Source organism: Syngnathus leptorhynchus, chromosome 10 (genome assembly GCF_054491065.1).
Source record: "Syngnathus leptorhynchus isolate UIUO chromosome 10, UIUO_Slep, whole genome shotgun sequence".
Taxonomy (NCBI): Eukaryota; Metazoa; Chordata; class Actinopteri; order Syngnathiformes; family Syngnathidae; genus Syngnathus; species Syngnathus leptorhynchus.
Genome location: NC_141204.1, coordinates 2621103 through 2635352, shown reverse-complemented (window position 1 = coordinate 2635352; position 14250 = coordinate 2621103). Strand labels below are relative to the sequence as shown.

The window sequence follows — 14250 nt, the reverse complement described above, 5'->3', positions numbered from 1 at the left end:
GCTCACTATGCATCACTTCAAAGAGTTATGAGCTTGTCCTAATGTGAATAACATGCATGCATTTGGCACTCCGATGGGACCGCACACTCGGGCCTTTTCATTAGGCACCGCTATAGAAATGTTTTTTTCATTATCAAAAAATAATACCGTTTGTGATTTTCAATTTCCAATTGCGTTTGACTGCTTTTGCCATTCAGCAATATCTCTCTCTCTCGCTCTGTTAGGGCCGTTCTCCATTGCAAAGAATAGGCCCGATGTTTACGGCCATTCCAAAGAGGTTATCGGCATTTCAGGAAGTGCGTGTGTAATGAAGGAAGCCTAACGAACAAGATAAACACACCACACCTTGTACTGTCTTGTCCTGTTAGATCCTGTCTCACTGTGGCTGGCAACCTGCTGCCGCCGTTGCCTCTGGGTCGACACGAGTGACAGTTGCACAAACCTGACGCAAAGTTTGACTTTATACGCCGGAATGTGCCTGTGGAAATTATTTTTAATGCGCCTGCCGCTGTCTTGGCCTGACACAAATAGTGAAAAGTATTCTTAAAATCACTGCCCGTGGAGAAGACGGTGCCAAAGAACTACTTTTGTCTTAGAAAGGGATGGACTGCTCCTTCCTTCAGCCTCAACATGGTTCCTTGGTAGCACAATTTGAAGTCAAAGCATCACCAGTAAATTGTCCCGAACCTACATGTGGACAGTTGACAAAGTTTTCCCGTGTTTCATCAGCACGTGGCGACAAACCCCGAACTAAAGCGACCGTCTCTACCTCACAATGTTCCCTCGCAGGTTATTTCTGGTAGTCGAGGATAAAAGACGGACCACAAAGGAAAGAATGTGGTTCCTGTTGTGGTCTTTGGGGGTCAATGGCAAGTAGATGTGGGGGCGGGGTGTCTGCCTTTCTCACGTTGGGTGGCCCCCCGGCCCAAGTTATGGAGGGTGCTAAGCGTGAGTCAAGGTCCAAGGAGGAGCGGGGGAGACGTGGACGGGTCCGAGCGATGTTATGGGAACAGAACGACACAAAGGACGGCACCTCAATGTCGAGATGAGACCGTTTGAAGGCGGCTCGGGGTGGAAGTTAGAAAAAAAAAAAAAAAGCAAGGGGAGTCGATCGCTGGCAAAGAGGCCGCTAACACGAAACACATGCAACAGAAGCGTGTGTGCAGGCTACACACAAGTGGCAGTCATCTGCCTTCCGTCTTTGGCATTGAGACGTCTTGTGGGAGGGGAGCCGTAACTCTGACGGGATTGTGCAAAGCCAGTTCGGCCGGCGCCAAGCACAATATGCGGCCATTGAGGCAGTATGAAGATGAGAGAGAAAAAAAAAAAACAACCCAACAAAAACAACGCGTGCCTTTGTATGTCGTGATAACGTTCACACATTGTCCGACAGTGATGCGGATTGTTTGGTGAGATGGGGAAAAGGCCACAGAGTGCAAACTGTACAAAACATTCTTCTACCTGCTCGACATGCCAAGTACCACTGGCGGGTATGGTATGTACAATATGTGTAGCGCATCACTGCATTTAAATAGGCCTTGTTTCCTTAACTCTGTTTTTTACTTTTTATTTGACGTGACTTTTTGAAATACTCAACTGGCACTTCTATTTGATAAGACAACCACGGCAACGTTTACAACTCTTGGCCCTGTCTCTGGCCAACGTCAATGCTCCTCAACAGGAGGCCCTCATCGGGGTGCTGCTGACCCTCTGATATGCGGCAAAATTAGACTAGGTAAACAAGTGATTTTAATTCCTCATCTGCACCATGCAGTGTTTGCACAGCCATGCTGTTACTCAGTGATGAGGCACATGTGTCTTTGTATGTGTGTGCGAGTGTGTGTGTGTTTAATAATGTGCCAGTCAACCGTTCTTCAATTACTGCAATGACCCAGCATGATAATGCCGCTAATGTTTTACAAATACAGGTGAAAAAAGTTGTGTGCTCGTCTGTGTTTGACATGTCAACTGCAAACAGGCCTCCTTAATTATCTTTCACACGCACAGACGCACGCACGCCCCTTCCAACAAATGATTTGGGGAGAGGGACGAATTAAAGTGCACTACTGTAACCACCCAGAAGATGGCATTATTTCATCAACTTGTTTTTACATTGCAGAGCGAGTATTCTCTACAAAAATGTCTCATGTCAAATATATTATTTAATTACTAAATCATATGATGGAGCTTTTAGATTTTTTTAATGAATAAAATATTTTTAGACTTTTACAAATGAATACAACTCAAAATATGAACACGAGCATGCATTGCCTTCAACCTGCAATTCTTTCTAAGTCACATATTACTACTGAAAAGTACAGGCAATGACAAAAATATTTTTGGGTTAATTTGTACAGATGTCCTATGAATTCACAAACTCTTAAGAGCACAGCGCCCTCTTCTGACGAATGGAGAGCCACACAAAAGTGAGACCCGGTGCAAGAGCTACTCTATCATAAATCATGCCTTTACAGACATAAGGGCTTTCATTTATCTTTCATTTTATTTATTTAGTTAAGAATATGCCTACTAATGTGCTTGCATTTTGCAGCCCTGCAGGAATACATACTGAGAAGTGTTTCAAATATTTCACGTATTTAACAAAATGAGCAGGATAAATAGCCGACATTATGAGCGAGACGGACCGTCCGTCAGTTTGACAAATGGAAATAAAGGAGAACAGAACTCTTTACCTCGTCTTCTCTCTAAACCTTATTTCGTTGTTTGTCCCATAATTGAGCAGTAAGTTAAAGCTTGCTTGTAATGGATTAATAGTGCAGTGTTGATGGGAGGACAATAGCGCCACCCCCCCTCCCACCTCCCCCCAGCCCTCTCACCCCCACTGCGTGATTGCTCCCAGAGGTCTGATCGGTTAACCCTCGCCTCTCTGTTTGCTTTCTAAAGCGACGGAGCCGAGTCACTGAGCTGTAAATACACACTGACCTGAACTAAGACTCTCATCATCTGTAAACTCATTCAACACCGGGAGGGAGGGACGGCCTCCATCACTGAGTGCAGGTGGCGCACCGGTGTCTGCGTGGGTGCGTGCGTGTGTGTGCTGAAGCGTCAAACGACAGCCCCAATATGATCTTCCCATCAGCCCCACGCAGGCTAGGAGATTGTCCCCGGGGCCAGAATTTATGGAAATGGCCGTAAAACGTGAAGACCTCAGTAATGGGATGTGTCGATAAAGGACCTCCCCTCCCCCCCCCGCGCTTCTCTCTCACAATCTATTGTCGCTTACCGAAGGAGACGAGTGGCCCGGCTGTAAGACAACTCACATCTCATTTTGCCCATAAAGCCTCGGCGAGTCAACAACCATAAAGCTTCTATAAATCATCATCGCGGCGCACAAAGAGGCAAAAGCGAGAGGGGCATATTCATCAGCGCCGCTGTGGCAGACTTCATGCTTTTGTGCACTTGAATGGGTCAAATTAGGCCTTTTTTTGGTGAGTGATTTAAGACTTAATTTCCCTAATTACCCCCAGGGGAGGAATAAAGTATATCTATCTATTACACACTTTGGACAATTGTGCAAAAGTGCATTTTAAATATGCTCCCATAAGCGAAATGTTTTGACAAAGGATATCGAAAATTGCACCCAAATGTCTGCGAGACATCAACATTGAAGTAAAAATGGGAATATATATTTTTAATCACGGTGAGAAAGTTAAAAAACAATCAATAAGGTTAAAGGCTATTAATTCCCCGCAATGTCCAGTCATCTCTTATTAGGGGCCGCTAATGAGCAACGGCCCCTCGGGCAGATGAGCCGCTTTTCATCTTGCCAGAATTATTGATGGAGGCCTTATCCGAGTATTTAAGTGAAGAATTCTTAATGTGCATTGACCTCTCGAGCTTCACGGCGAGTCTTAACGGAATAGAATCTGCCGTGTGTAGCTGGTGTTGCAACTGAAAGAAAATAGACTGCCCCCGAAATGTGAAAATTGGAATTACTCTTTTCTCAAATTATTTCTGCATTTAACTTTATGACCAAAATAAAAAAAAAAAAAATGAAGTTAACTCACTGGCTCGCATGATATAGCGCAGTGTACCTAATGAAGTGTCTTGAAAGGGTTTCACTCACTGCAAAGTAGCTTTCATCCAGACATCTCTCTTCTGACTCCTCGATTGGACCTCTCCACATGAGCGGCGATGGTCCGCTGAAAGACGGCGACCCCTCCCCCCGGGGACAGCGGCGCTCCCATACCGTTTTACTGGCACAGAAGGGGAATAAGTGCTAAAGGAACACAATTATACCGCAATCATTTCCGATTCTCCGCTGGGATGAAGGTCACGGGGGGAAACATTTGGAAAATACACTTATTGGTCACTTTATTAGGAGCAATCTAATTACACTCAATGTAAGGCTTATATCATTTTCTTGCTTTCAATCCATTTTTTTTTTTTAAAACCTTTTTTTTTCTTTTTTAAAATGGTAATAAAGATGAACTGACCTGTGTTGATGGAAATGAGTCAAGCCAGGTTCTGTAAAGCATAACACAAAATAAATGTCATTCATTTTGAATATAGGTTAGATACATGAATTAAATACAAAGTTAATATTGATAAGAAATAATTTAAAGTTAGAGCACCTTGAACATTTGAGGTGTTGAAATTTGAAGATTCAGCATATTTTCAAATTATTTTCGATGAAAGACATTTCATTATTTTGTAAATTCTTACCAAATACAAATCATAAAACAACAATTTATCAAAGAGATTTTTTTTTTTTTTTAAACCAAAAATAATAATATTGTATTTTTATCTTTTTCTCAGTCGGGTGAACCTGATTTACGGCTGGCTACCTGATTTTGGGATGGTTCTGGTTTTGGTCATTAAACTTCTCCCTGGGAAGGTGAAACTTTGCTCCCACAGAGTTCTCGTCGGGTTCCTTCAGCTTGGCCACCGTTCGCTGTTGGTCCGTCGAGACGCACATTCGCACACGCACACACAAACCAACACACACACTAACGGTGTCGGGCTTGTTGGATGAAAAAGAACAATTAAGGCAGAAATGAGGGAGAATCATCAGGGGAAATAGCTGATGAAGACTTTATTGATTAGGGCAGCTCCACTGATCCACATCTCACTGTAGCAATTACCAGCCGCCGCTGAAGGAGGAGCGTGGGGAGGGGGGTCATCCACAGGGAGTGTGCAACGGGGGGGGCTTTTGATAGCGGCCCCATTTGAAGACCACCACGGGAGGGGACAGGAAGTGAACCTGGAAAACAAAGAGACCCAAAAATAAAAGAAAATTTTTATTTTTTTATGACACGATGTGGTACTTCCTTCAAAAACTTGCTGATTTGTTGTTTTTATGCCTGGCAAAAGCAATAAAAATCGCATGGCCACTTTGGTGCCAAGGAATTACAGAGAAGCGCATTGCATGGCTTCATTTGGACAAATGTTGTGCTTTGGTGCCATCTTAGTGTCAAAGAACTATGTAGAAGTGAGTCCAGCGAGTGTTTAACTTTTTTTTTTTTCTTTTGTAACAGTTTGGGTCTAGAAGTGCCCACGGAGTTATTGGATTAATAACCAGAGCTGATTCTGTGTGGGTTGCATATTTAGCGCCAAAGTATTTTCCTCATGAATGAAGCAGTAAAACGGCTAACATCTGAGACAACACGTTGACAGTCCAGTCAGAACATCCCCCTCCGTTTATTCAGCTAAGACCGCAGCGTTATTTGGATTCAAATCTGCCCGCCTGCTGTCTCTTTGAAGACCCTCCAAAGTAGATGTCGTTGGCGGGGGATGCCCGCTGGAGGGGAACGCCGTGACGGCGATCAATCGCACGCCGTTAGCTTTGCATTGCGCCACTTCCACAGCCCGAATGGCAAGAAAGGTCATTGCAGAGGCGACCGCGACAGCAGCACGTATTTTCCTCCGCAAGATGGTGGGTTCAAAGGTCAACGGAGGCATCTAATTAGAAGTGAGAGCCCAAAATGACTCCCAATGCTGGATGTATATATGTATACTAAAAGTAAAAACACCCAGGCATATTATTCCAGGACACCTTGAAGAGGAATTTATGACGGAAAAATTGCAATGAGAACACCTCAACAATTTGTCAATTTTATTTAAAAATTCCATCAAAACTGAAATTAAACGTATGATACTAAAACAACTAAAGAAAGGGAGCGTTAGTAGTCATTTTTTATTTATTGATGTATTTTAAACCTGGCAGAGAGCAGTTTAAAAACCTTGTGCACTATTTGGCAAGGGCACAGAAAGTGAGAGTGGAGCGGGGAAAAAAAAAAGCGCTAACGGTCAATAGAGAAATATAAAAGGGACAAACACAATCTGTTGGTGCACTCGATGGAGATGAATGGAGCTTAATCCTTTCGCCTTCCATCACACACCTTGCCGGCTCGCGCTACGCCGGGCCGGCTCGCCGCTCCTCTGCAATGATGACAAATACTACAGCCACTATTTATATTTCCTAATTGTAATTAGCAAGAATTATCAATTACCGTTAGTGCCTAATTGCCCTTCATAAAGACAGCTCCCCAGGTTTAAACGGCTCCATTTAAATAATGTAACTAATAGCTCTCGCGCCTTTACATCTTCATTGTTTCCGCCCGCCGCGGCTTGGCTCGTAATTTAGCGCTCGGGCGAGGGGAGGAGTGCAGGTGGCACCGCGCGTGTAATTACTGTTAATGAATTATGATGTGACCTTCTCAGAACAATGGCTAATCAATGCTTACGTTGAGTGACAGTACGACCGCTGGCGGATGCCGGCCGTGCCGACAAGTAGGCCGGAGTAGGAAAAAGGCTTTGTTTGTTCATAGAATCAACACAAAAAGAGTTACATTACAATGTAAGAAGATAGCACGTAGCACACTGGAAGACACAAGATGATGACTTCAGGCACCACAACTAAAGATGGAGCAGATTGGAATGGTGTGTGTATGTGTATGTGTGTGTGTGTGTGTGTGTGTGTGTGTGTCTGTGTGTGTGTGTGTGTGTCTGTGTGTGTGTGTGTGTGTGTGTGTGTGTGTGTGTGTGTGTGTGTGTGATAGATAACAAATCAGCGCTGGAGGATCGCAGTAGTTGATAAAGTGGAATGAAGAGGTCACAAAGAGAGTTAGGGGCAAGGTCGCAGGGTGCCACGTTTGTAACCAGGAGGATCAGGCGGAGCTTACTGGGAATTCTACAGGATGCCATTGTTGGGTTGCAAGAACACGGCTTATCTGAAAACTCTGATCGGGTAAGATGTCTCGCTGATTGAAAGGAGGAATTCCAAACAGAGTGCTCCGAGTTATCATTGATACGGCATCTAAATGCTGAGTGAAATATTTCTCCGTGACAACTTACATGGTGAAAAACAGCGGGGAGCTTAAAACGGAACCCAGAGGAATGCCAGATCACTATTTAATAATCGATTCATCTCTTGATTATTTTCTCAAACACACACACATGCGACAGTGTGTTGGTAGCGGCGATGACGTGGGTGCGTGAACTGACCTTTACCTTGTTCTGACAGGGGCGAGGCACGACTGACAGCGTCCCTCAGCGTAATTTACACCCCCCCCCCCCCCCGCCTGGCCGCCTCCCTCTCCATCGGTCGGCCATGCGATGCAGTTGACCCTCTGTACAAATCACCGCCCAACTTTCCACATCTGCTGCCTGTCAGCATCTGCCAGGCGCACTCACCCGTCCCGCACATAATGAAAAACTCTCATTACTCGCCTCCACCCAACAGGTACACAAACCGTTAGGACAATTACCGGGCAACGCCACTGACCTTGTTGTCTCTGAGAGTCATGCCAGCGCGTGCACGACTCAGAGGCGTGAAACCCAGCAAGTACGCGGAGATGTGGCTGAACAGACCGATTTCAAGCAACAGTATCTAACAAATATAGCGGATTTCAATTAGGACAGCCATCTTTTTCATTCATCCATTTTTTGGGGGATTGTTCTCACGGGGCCCGAACAAATTTATTACTCAGGAGGCCGTTTCAAAAACGAGAACGTAAAATGTTCAAGCCAGCAACTTTTTAACAGGACATTAAAATGCGATGCCAAGACAACCCGGACCCCAACATGGAACATGAAAGCAAAGTTTGAGGAATCCAGCACAGAGGGTCAAACAGCCGCCCCCCCCCAACCTTTGCTGTTCCTTTTCTTCGGACCCCCGCTTTACAGCGCCAAACAATGGACGCTGCAGTGTGCAAACAGAAGTGCAGCTCATCATGCCTCCTCCACCATTAGACAAATGATGTGACGTTTAGCAGCCTCCCCGCCGCCATGTGATGACTTTACGGGCCTCGGATGGAAGTGTGTCTCAGCGGCTCCCCTGCCGTGTGCGACATGGGGCCCGCTCCGCCCTCTCTGATGTCGCACGCCGGGGCGCACGGGTTCTTCCCGCTCGGCGTGAAGACAACCCCGAGGGCCTTTATGTCCTCCTTTGTCCCGCTCACACGCGCAAACAGATGTCCGGCCATTGGGCTTTCTCGTAGGAAGTTGTAAACCTCCAGCGTGCGGTCGGCTCCATTCATATGGAGGACACGGAGTGGTGCCGGCGCGAGCGCCATACACATGCAAATGCCGACGAGCAACTTAACAAATGTTTGACTATGTAACAGCAGAGGAGCTCACCGGTCCGGCCGGGTTATGACCGGCCGGAGCTCAATGCAGAACACAGGAAGCAAAGGGAAGAATAAGAAAGAGAGTGTCAACACCAAAGAAGAAAAGAGCACAATCTGGACCTCACACACTTAAAAAAAAAAAGATAATGTAGACATGGGATGAGTTCAAAGAAAAGTGGAATTCAACCACTTAGCTTGATTACGTTCCAGAAAACTCCTCTCGGTTCTCATCCGATGATAATGCACGAAACTATTTGTTTTCATCCTCAATAATCAAAGACGAGAACCTTAAAATCACAGTAAAAATCTGGTTGGTCTTGACGGAAACTCAGGCCAACAGCTTACTTTGTCTTAAAAGAGAGAAGAAAAACTGTGGGGTGGTTGACGGACATTAAAAAAAGTTACCAAAACATCCCTGTCATAATAGTGAAAGAATCTGCCATTATAAAATAACTTGCATCATATTGTTTGAACACTGCACAACCACAAAAGGCACAAACATTCATTTTAAAATATATAATACGTTTTTATCCCCTGCCATGGATCACCTGGGGGAACAAGAACATTGCGTCTAAGGAGGAATCTATCCTGGAAGATGGTTAGAGGTTATGAGTTCGAGTTAAATAAAGCTTTGCCATTGCGGTAATTGGCTCAGCTATCTGAAACGGCGCTCTCGCTTACCATCGGTTTGTTTTTATCTGAGTCGGACACCTGCTGGGAATATCGATCCGGCGGCGGTTCCACCATTTAGCCGTCACCGGGCGTCCGGGTTTTAAACAACCCCCGTGTCACTTTATATTGAATACTAATGGCAGAGGCTCAGGGAGCCCATTGATTGTGAATATATATCTATCAGCTAAGGTGAGAAAACAATCAGCGCCCACCATTGTGTGCCTGTAATTTGCTTTGCATGGATTTTTCCACTTGGTCAAAAATGCATATTAGTGTAGTTTAACTTCTTAATGTAAATAGCTATTGTTAGAACATTGGAATACTAGTAGAGGATAATTGAATTCATAATTATTCAAATGAAGTTTTTTATGTATAAAACGTGAAAATGTTGAATCGTAAAAAAAATATTAGGACAAATAACTTCTGTTGAAACACTAATAATTGCAAAATTTGTGATTTTAAAATGATATAAATAAATTTCCGTGTGCACACAAACAAAATGCATTGGATATCAATGCATATAAATCTTTTTTTGTATAAAACATGAAAATGTTGAATCGTAAAAAACATATTAGGACAAATAACTTCTGTTGAAACACCAATAATTGCAAAATTTGTGATTTTAAAATGAAATAAATAAATTTCCGTGTGCACACAAACAAAATGCATTGGATATCAATGCATATAAATCTTTTTTTATGATTATGCCAATTTTGCAATCATGGACTAATAATCATAACTGTCATTGAATTTCGATTAATTGCACAGGCCAAAGGTGACCAGTTTGGATTTGGAATGAGAAAGATGGGGAGGTTTTTGGCTGTCCATTGTAACAATGTGATTTCCTGCAGGGGGTCAAAATGCAAAGAACCCCGTTGTGAAGGTCTCCCCCCTACCCCCATCCCCTCACCCCAAATAATAATAAAAACCAAAAACAACTCCCAATTTGGTGACTCGGATCCATCTATGGGCCATCTGTGGCCAATTTACTTTCAGCTCGCGCATTATTGAATTTAATGACATGGGTGATTATCGAGCAATACCCGGGGCCCATTAGGGGGTCGTGTGAAACACTAATAGTGTTTGCGTGACGTTTGTGGTGCCGGTGGGGGTCAGATGCTTTAAAGGAGAGCCCACTCACACCCCTCCTGCAGGACTCAAACAGACGAGGGGAGAGGGACAGATGATCCGGTCCCAAGACGCATCAAGACTATGAGAGGACCGGCAACACGCGCGTAATTACGCATCGCTCTTTTCCTCCTGCACTCTTAAGGCTTCGTTTTTGTTTTATTTTGAGCATGCTGGAGTCTAAGCACTGCGGAGTGACCATGACGTCCACTCACAATAAGATCTCCTTCTCCATCATAGACATCCTGGACCCGAACAAATTCAATAGCAAGAAGGCGAGCGAGCACGCTAAGTTTGGAGTGGCGACTGAGGAGAGGACTAGTTTGGAGACACACGGCGATGCGGAAGGAGACGACGCAGCAGAAGGTAAATAAGAGGGAAAATATCAAAACGTGATTGTGTTGCATTGTAACGCAACAAATGACCTAAATCTTGACAATGGATGCATTCGTCACACAAATGACGAAAAAAAGTCCTAGAAATATTCTTTGAGTTTCAAATTGAAATAAAAAAAAATACACATTTAAGTACACATTAAAAAATGTGCACGATGACGATTCCGAGTTTTGAAAATGAACACAAACTAGCCGCTAATCTTTACCAAGTTGAGGCAAAATCTGTGGCATAGAAAGTTGAAAAATGTGCAATGTCTCAGGCAAAATGCTTGGGAATCATTGAATCATTTAGTAGGTTAGTTGTGTTTAGTTAGTTGAGGTGGTTGTGACGTTTACTGCCGAAAATGTTTTTGAATTTTGGGGGATAACTTAAACAGAGCATGATTGTAATAACATATCAGCTCAAGTCACATTTGTACGTTTTCGGATGAGAAAAAAATTCAACAAACAAAACAAGAAGAATCAGATTCAATCCATCTTTTCCGAATAGAGAATCTACACAAAGAAAAAGATTATCAATCATATTGTTTTTTTTGGGGGGGATTTTTTTATTGACATTGTGACTGTTCAAGAGAACCAGTACGTGAATTAAATAATGGAAGCACGCATTTAATGATCCTGCATAAAAATTCAGGCCAGGGTTTGTAAAAGAACGATTTTTAATCAGCAAGTGAGTGGAATCAAGTTAAAGCTGTTTATTTCCAAATGAAATCAGAGCCATCTTTGTGTGACCTTCCCCCAATTGCCACGGTTAGTTCTCTTTCAAGGAAGCCACAAAGGCTCGTCTCCCAGAGCCCCGGCAGCGTGATTGGCATTGGGGCGGGCGGCCTGAGATAATTGTTTAAATCGTCCCATTGAGGACGCTTTGATCGATATCCCATTACCGCATCCTGCATATCTCCTCGCAGCACCTTGCAGGTACAAACCCGCACACCCCAGCCATGTCTGATCCCAAAAATCGCTCGATTCCAACTCCCCCCGCCCGCCCCTCCCTTCTTAAATAGATGACATTTATCGACCCGCGGGCAAATATGAAATCCATTAGCACGTCACGGCTGAAACGGCGTTGCTGGATTTAGGCGGGATTTCTTTCCGCAACATGACATTTGAGGCGCTATCTGCTGCTGATAAATTATCGAAGGATTAGTGGCAGAGTCCCACCTGCACCGACACTTCGGGAGGAGTTTACTTCTGGAGGTCCACTTGCACATGATAAATAAGAATGGAGGGGGGGGGGGGGCGGATTTGCCTGCTGGAGCTGTCCCTTCAGCACTGTCACCGCTGATTCCCAAGTGACCTTATGTGTTCAAAATTAAATAAATGGAGGAGATTCATTTTAAATGACACGGACTGATCAGGATTCTTCCTGAACTTTTCTGTAGTCAGACGCAAAAGTCTCAAATCTGATCGGAACTCAATCCAGCTTCAAGTCCAAGTTGCGGGACAAGTATGACCCAGAAAAGTGAGCTTTATCACCAGGAAAAATATAGTGACTTAACAAATGGGCTCATGTTTTCTCTCCATTCTTTTACCAGAAGACAACCAGTCCAATCAGCACCCAGTTCTTGCCAACCCCCTCGTGCTCACCGCCACAGCGGAGAGCAACCACCGGCTAGCAGAGGAGCAGATGCCCGTGGCCCTGCAGGACGCGCCTTCCACACACAGCAAGAGACGACGGCAAGACCAGAACAGCGCCAAGCCCCGGCGCGCCCGGACCGCCTTCACCTACGAACAGCTAGTGGCGCTGGAGAACAAGTTCCGAGCCACTCGCTACCTGTCGGTGTGCGAGAGGCTCAACCTGGCGCTGTCCTTGAGTCTGACGGAAACCCAGGTGAAGATCTGGTTTCAGAACAGGCGCACCAAGTGGAAAAAGCAGAACCCAGGCGCGGACAGCACCATGCCGTCGGCCCCCGGCCCGCTCATCAGTCCCAGCCAAGCTACGTGCGGCTCGGGCCAGGCCGGCTTCCACCAATCCTTTGCCAACTTGGGCTCCGGGAACGTCATCTTTCACGCCACTGCTGCTCCGCTTTCGTCCACTGGGGGGCTCTTGCACCCCTTCCTACCTGGCGGATTTGTGCAACACTCCTATTTTAATCCACACCTATGAGAGGAGTCCTGGACTCTTATTTCAACAATTTGTTGACTGCAAACGTTTGACAAGAAGCCTTTTTTTGTAAAGGGGACATCAAATCTTTGTACAGAAGTTGCTCAACTGACTGACCAGCCGTGCTCCTTCACCGCTGTACCCAAATTAAGCGTTGGCACCCGATAGAACCACCTCGCCAATTGGTGTGATTTGAATCAGAGTAGGAAAAAAAAAAAAAGAGTATGACATGTGACATAATTCTTTATCTTTTGGGTTTTGACCGATTATTGTCAGATAACTTTTATTAATACATTTGAAAATATGTTTCAACTGGGGGGAAAAATGTCTGGTTTGGTTTTGTCACATTGCACCAAAATGGTCTGAAGTTGCAATGGAGACTTTTTAAAAACACATAAACATGTACATTGTTGTTTTTTTTTTTAAAGGGACACATAATTATCATTGTGTTTGTTGAAAAACTGTATTCAACAGATCTTGTATCACAAACTGTGGCATATTGCAACCAACCACCTCACATTGCTGATCCGTTATATATATTAAAAAAAAATACCAGTGTTATTTCAATAATAAAAATCAAAACGTTGGTTTGTGTCTGCTGCAAAATTGAATCACTCCCAATGTGTGCTTGCATTGTGCTACCACACGATGTCACTATATCCTTGCACCTATCTAATCCAAAACCCATTTCAAACAGTGGTGTGCTCTCTGTAATGTGCCACTTAACCCAAGTATGCTTATGAAGAATGTTAGATGTTTAAATTAATCTTAAAACCGAGTGATGCAGAATTATACAGCAAACTCACCCAATCCACTTCATTTTTTTCTGACGTGACATCTTCGAATGAGACTCTTTGATTCGCATTCTCGCTCCAATTCAGCAGCCTCCGTCTTTACCTGCAGAAAGAGAGCAGGCGTCAGATTCAGGAGTCAATTTTCCCTGGACATCACTTTGACAATCTGAGAGTTTGACATGCATTTCTCTTTTTTAGATGGCGCTTACTCACAGCTGCCAAAAGCAAGACAACCTCAATCTGCTCTTTATGTGTTGTTGTTTTAGACTGGCTATGATTTTAAGGGATTGCACAAACAATCAATTCATCACTGGTGGGTTGAAAATCCCCCCTTACCATTTTGGACAACTACACCGTCGGTGACCTCCACTGCAACACTCGTAAGAGAATTCCACGATTTTGCTGGATAGACACATTCCAAATGAAGCCTGCTTGTTGTGTGACATTGCTTTTGGGCATTTGAAGGCGTCGGTGTGGTGAGAAAAATTCCATTTCGAGCCTTTGCTTAGCTCTTGTCATGTTGTGAAATACGATGTTTGATAAGTTGCCGAGACGCCTTCATCCTG

At 44.3% G+C, this 14250-nt stretch overlaps 1 protein-coding gene and 1 long non-coding RNA gene across 3 annotated transcripts in view; one reads left to right on the top strand and one right to left on the bottom strand.

Moving 5' to 3' along the window:
* LOC147049909 (uncharacterized) overlaps positions 1–14250 on the bottom strand; it is a 42963-nt gene that overhangs the window by 25518 nt on the left and 3195 nt on the right. For both annotated transcript variants that reach the window (XR_015067460.1, XR_015067461.1), the window contains exons 4-7: positions 13697–13787; positions 4809–5224; positions 4458–4488; positions 4088–4217 (exon numbers count right to left, since the gene is read on the bottom strand). This is a non-coding gene — a long non-coding RNA (uncharacterized LOC147049909). The remainder of the gene's footprint in view (positions 1–4087; positions 4218–4457; positions 4489–4808; positions 5225–13696; positions 13788–14250) is intronic.
* Positions 12414–12893, top strand: nkx1-2a (NK1 homeobox 2a). Its single transcript, XM_085922675.1, has one exon. The coding sequence runs from the start codon at positions 12414–12416 to the stop codon at positions 12891–12893; it is 480 nt and encodes a 159-aa protein (XP_085778801.1).

Bases quoted from the DNA above. Each gene is read 5' to 3' on its own strand.
- nkx1-2a (XM_085922675.1), top strand. From the start codon at position 12,414: ATGCCCGTGGCCCTGCAGGACGCGCCTTCCACACACAGCAAGAGACGA.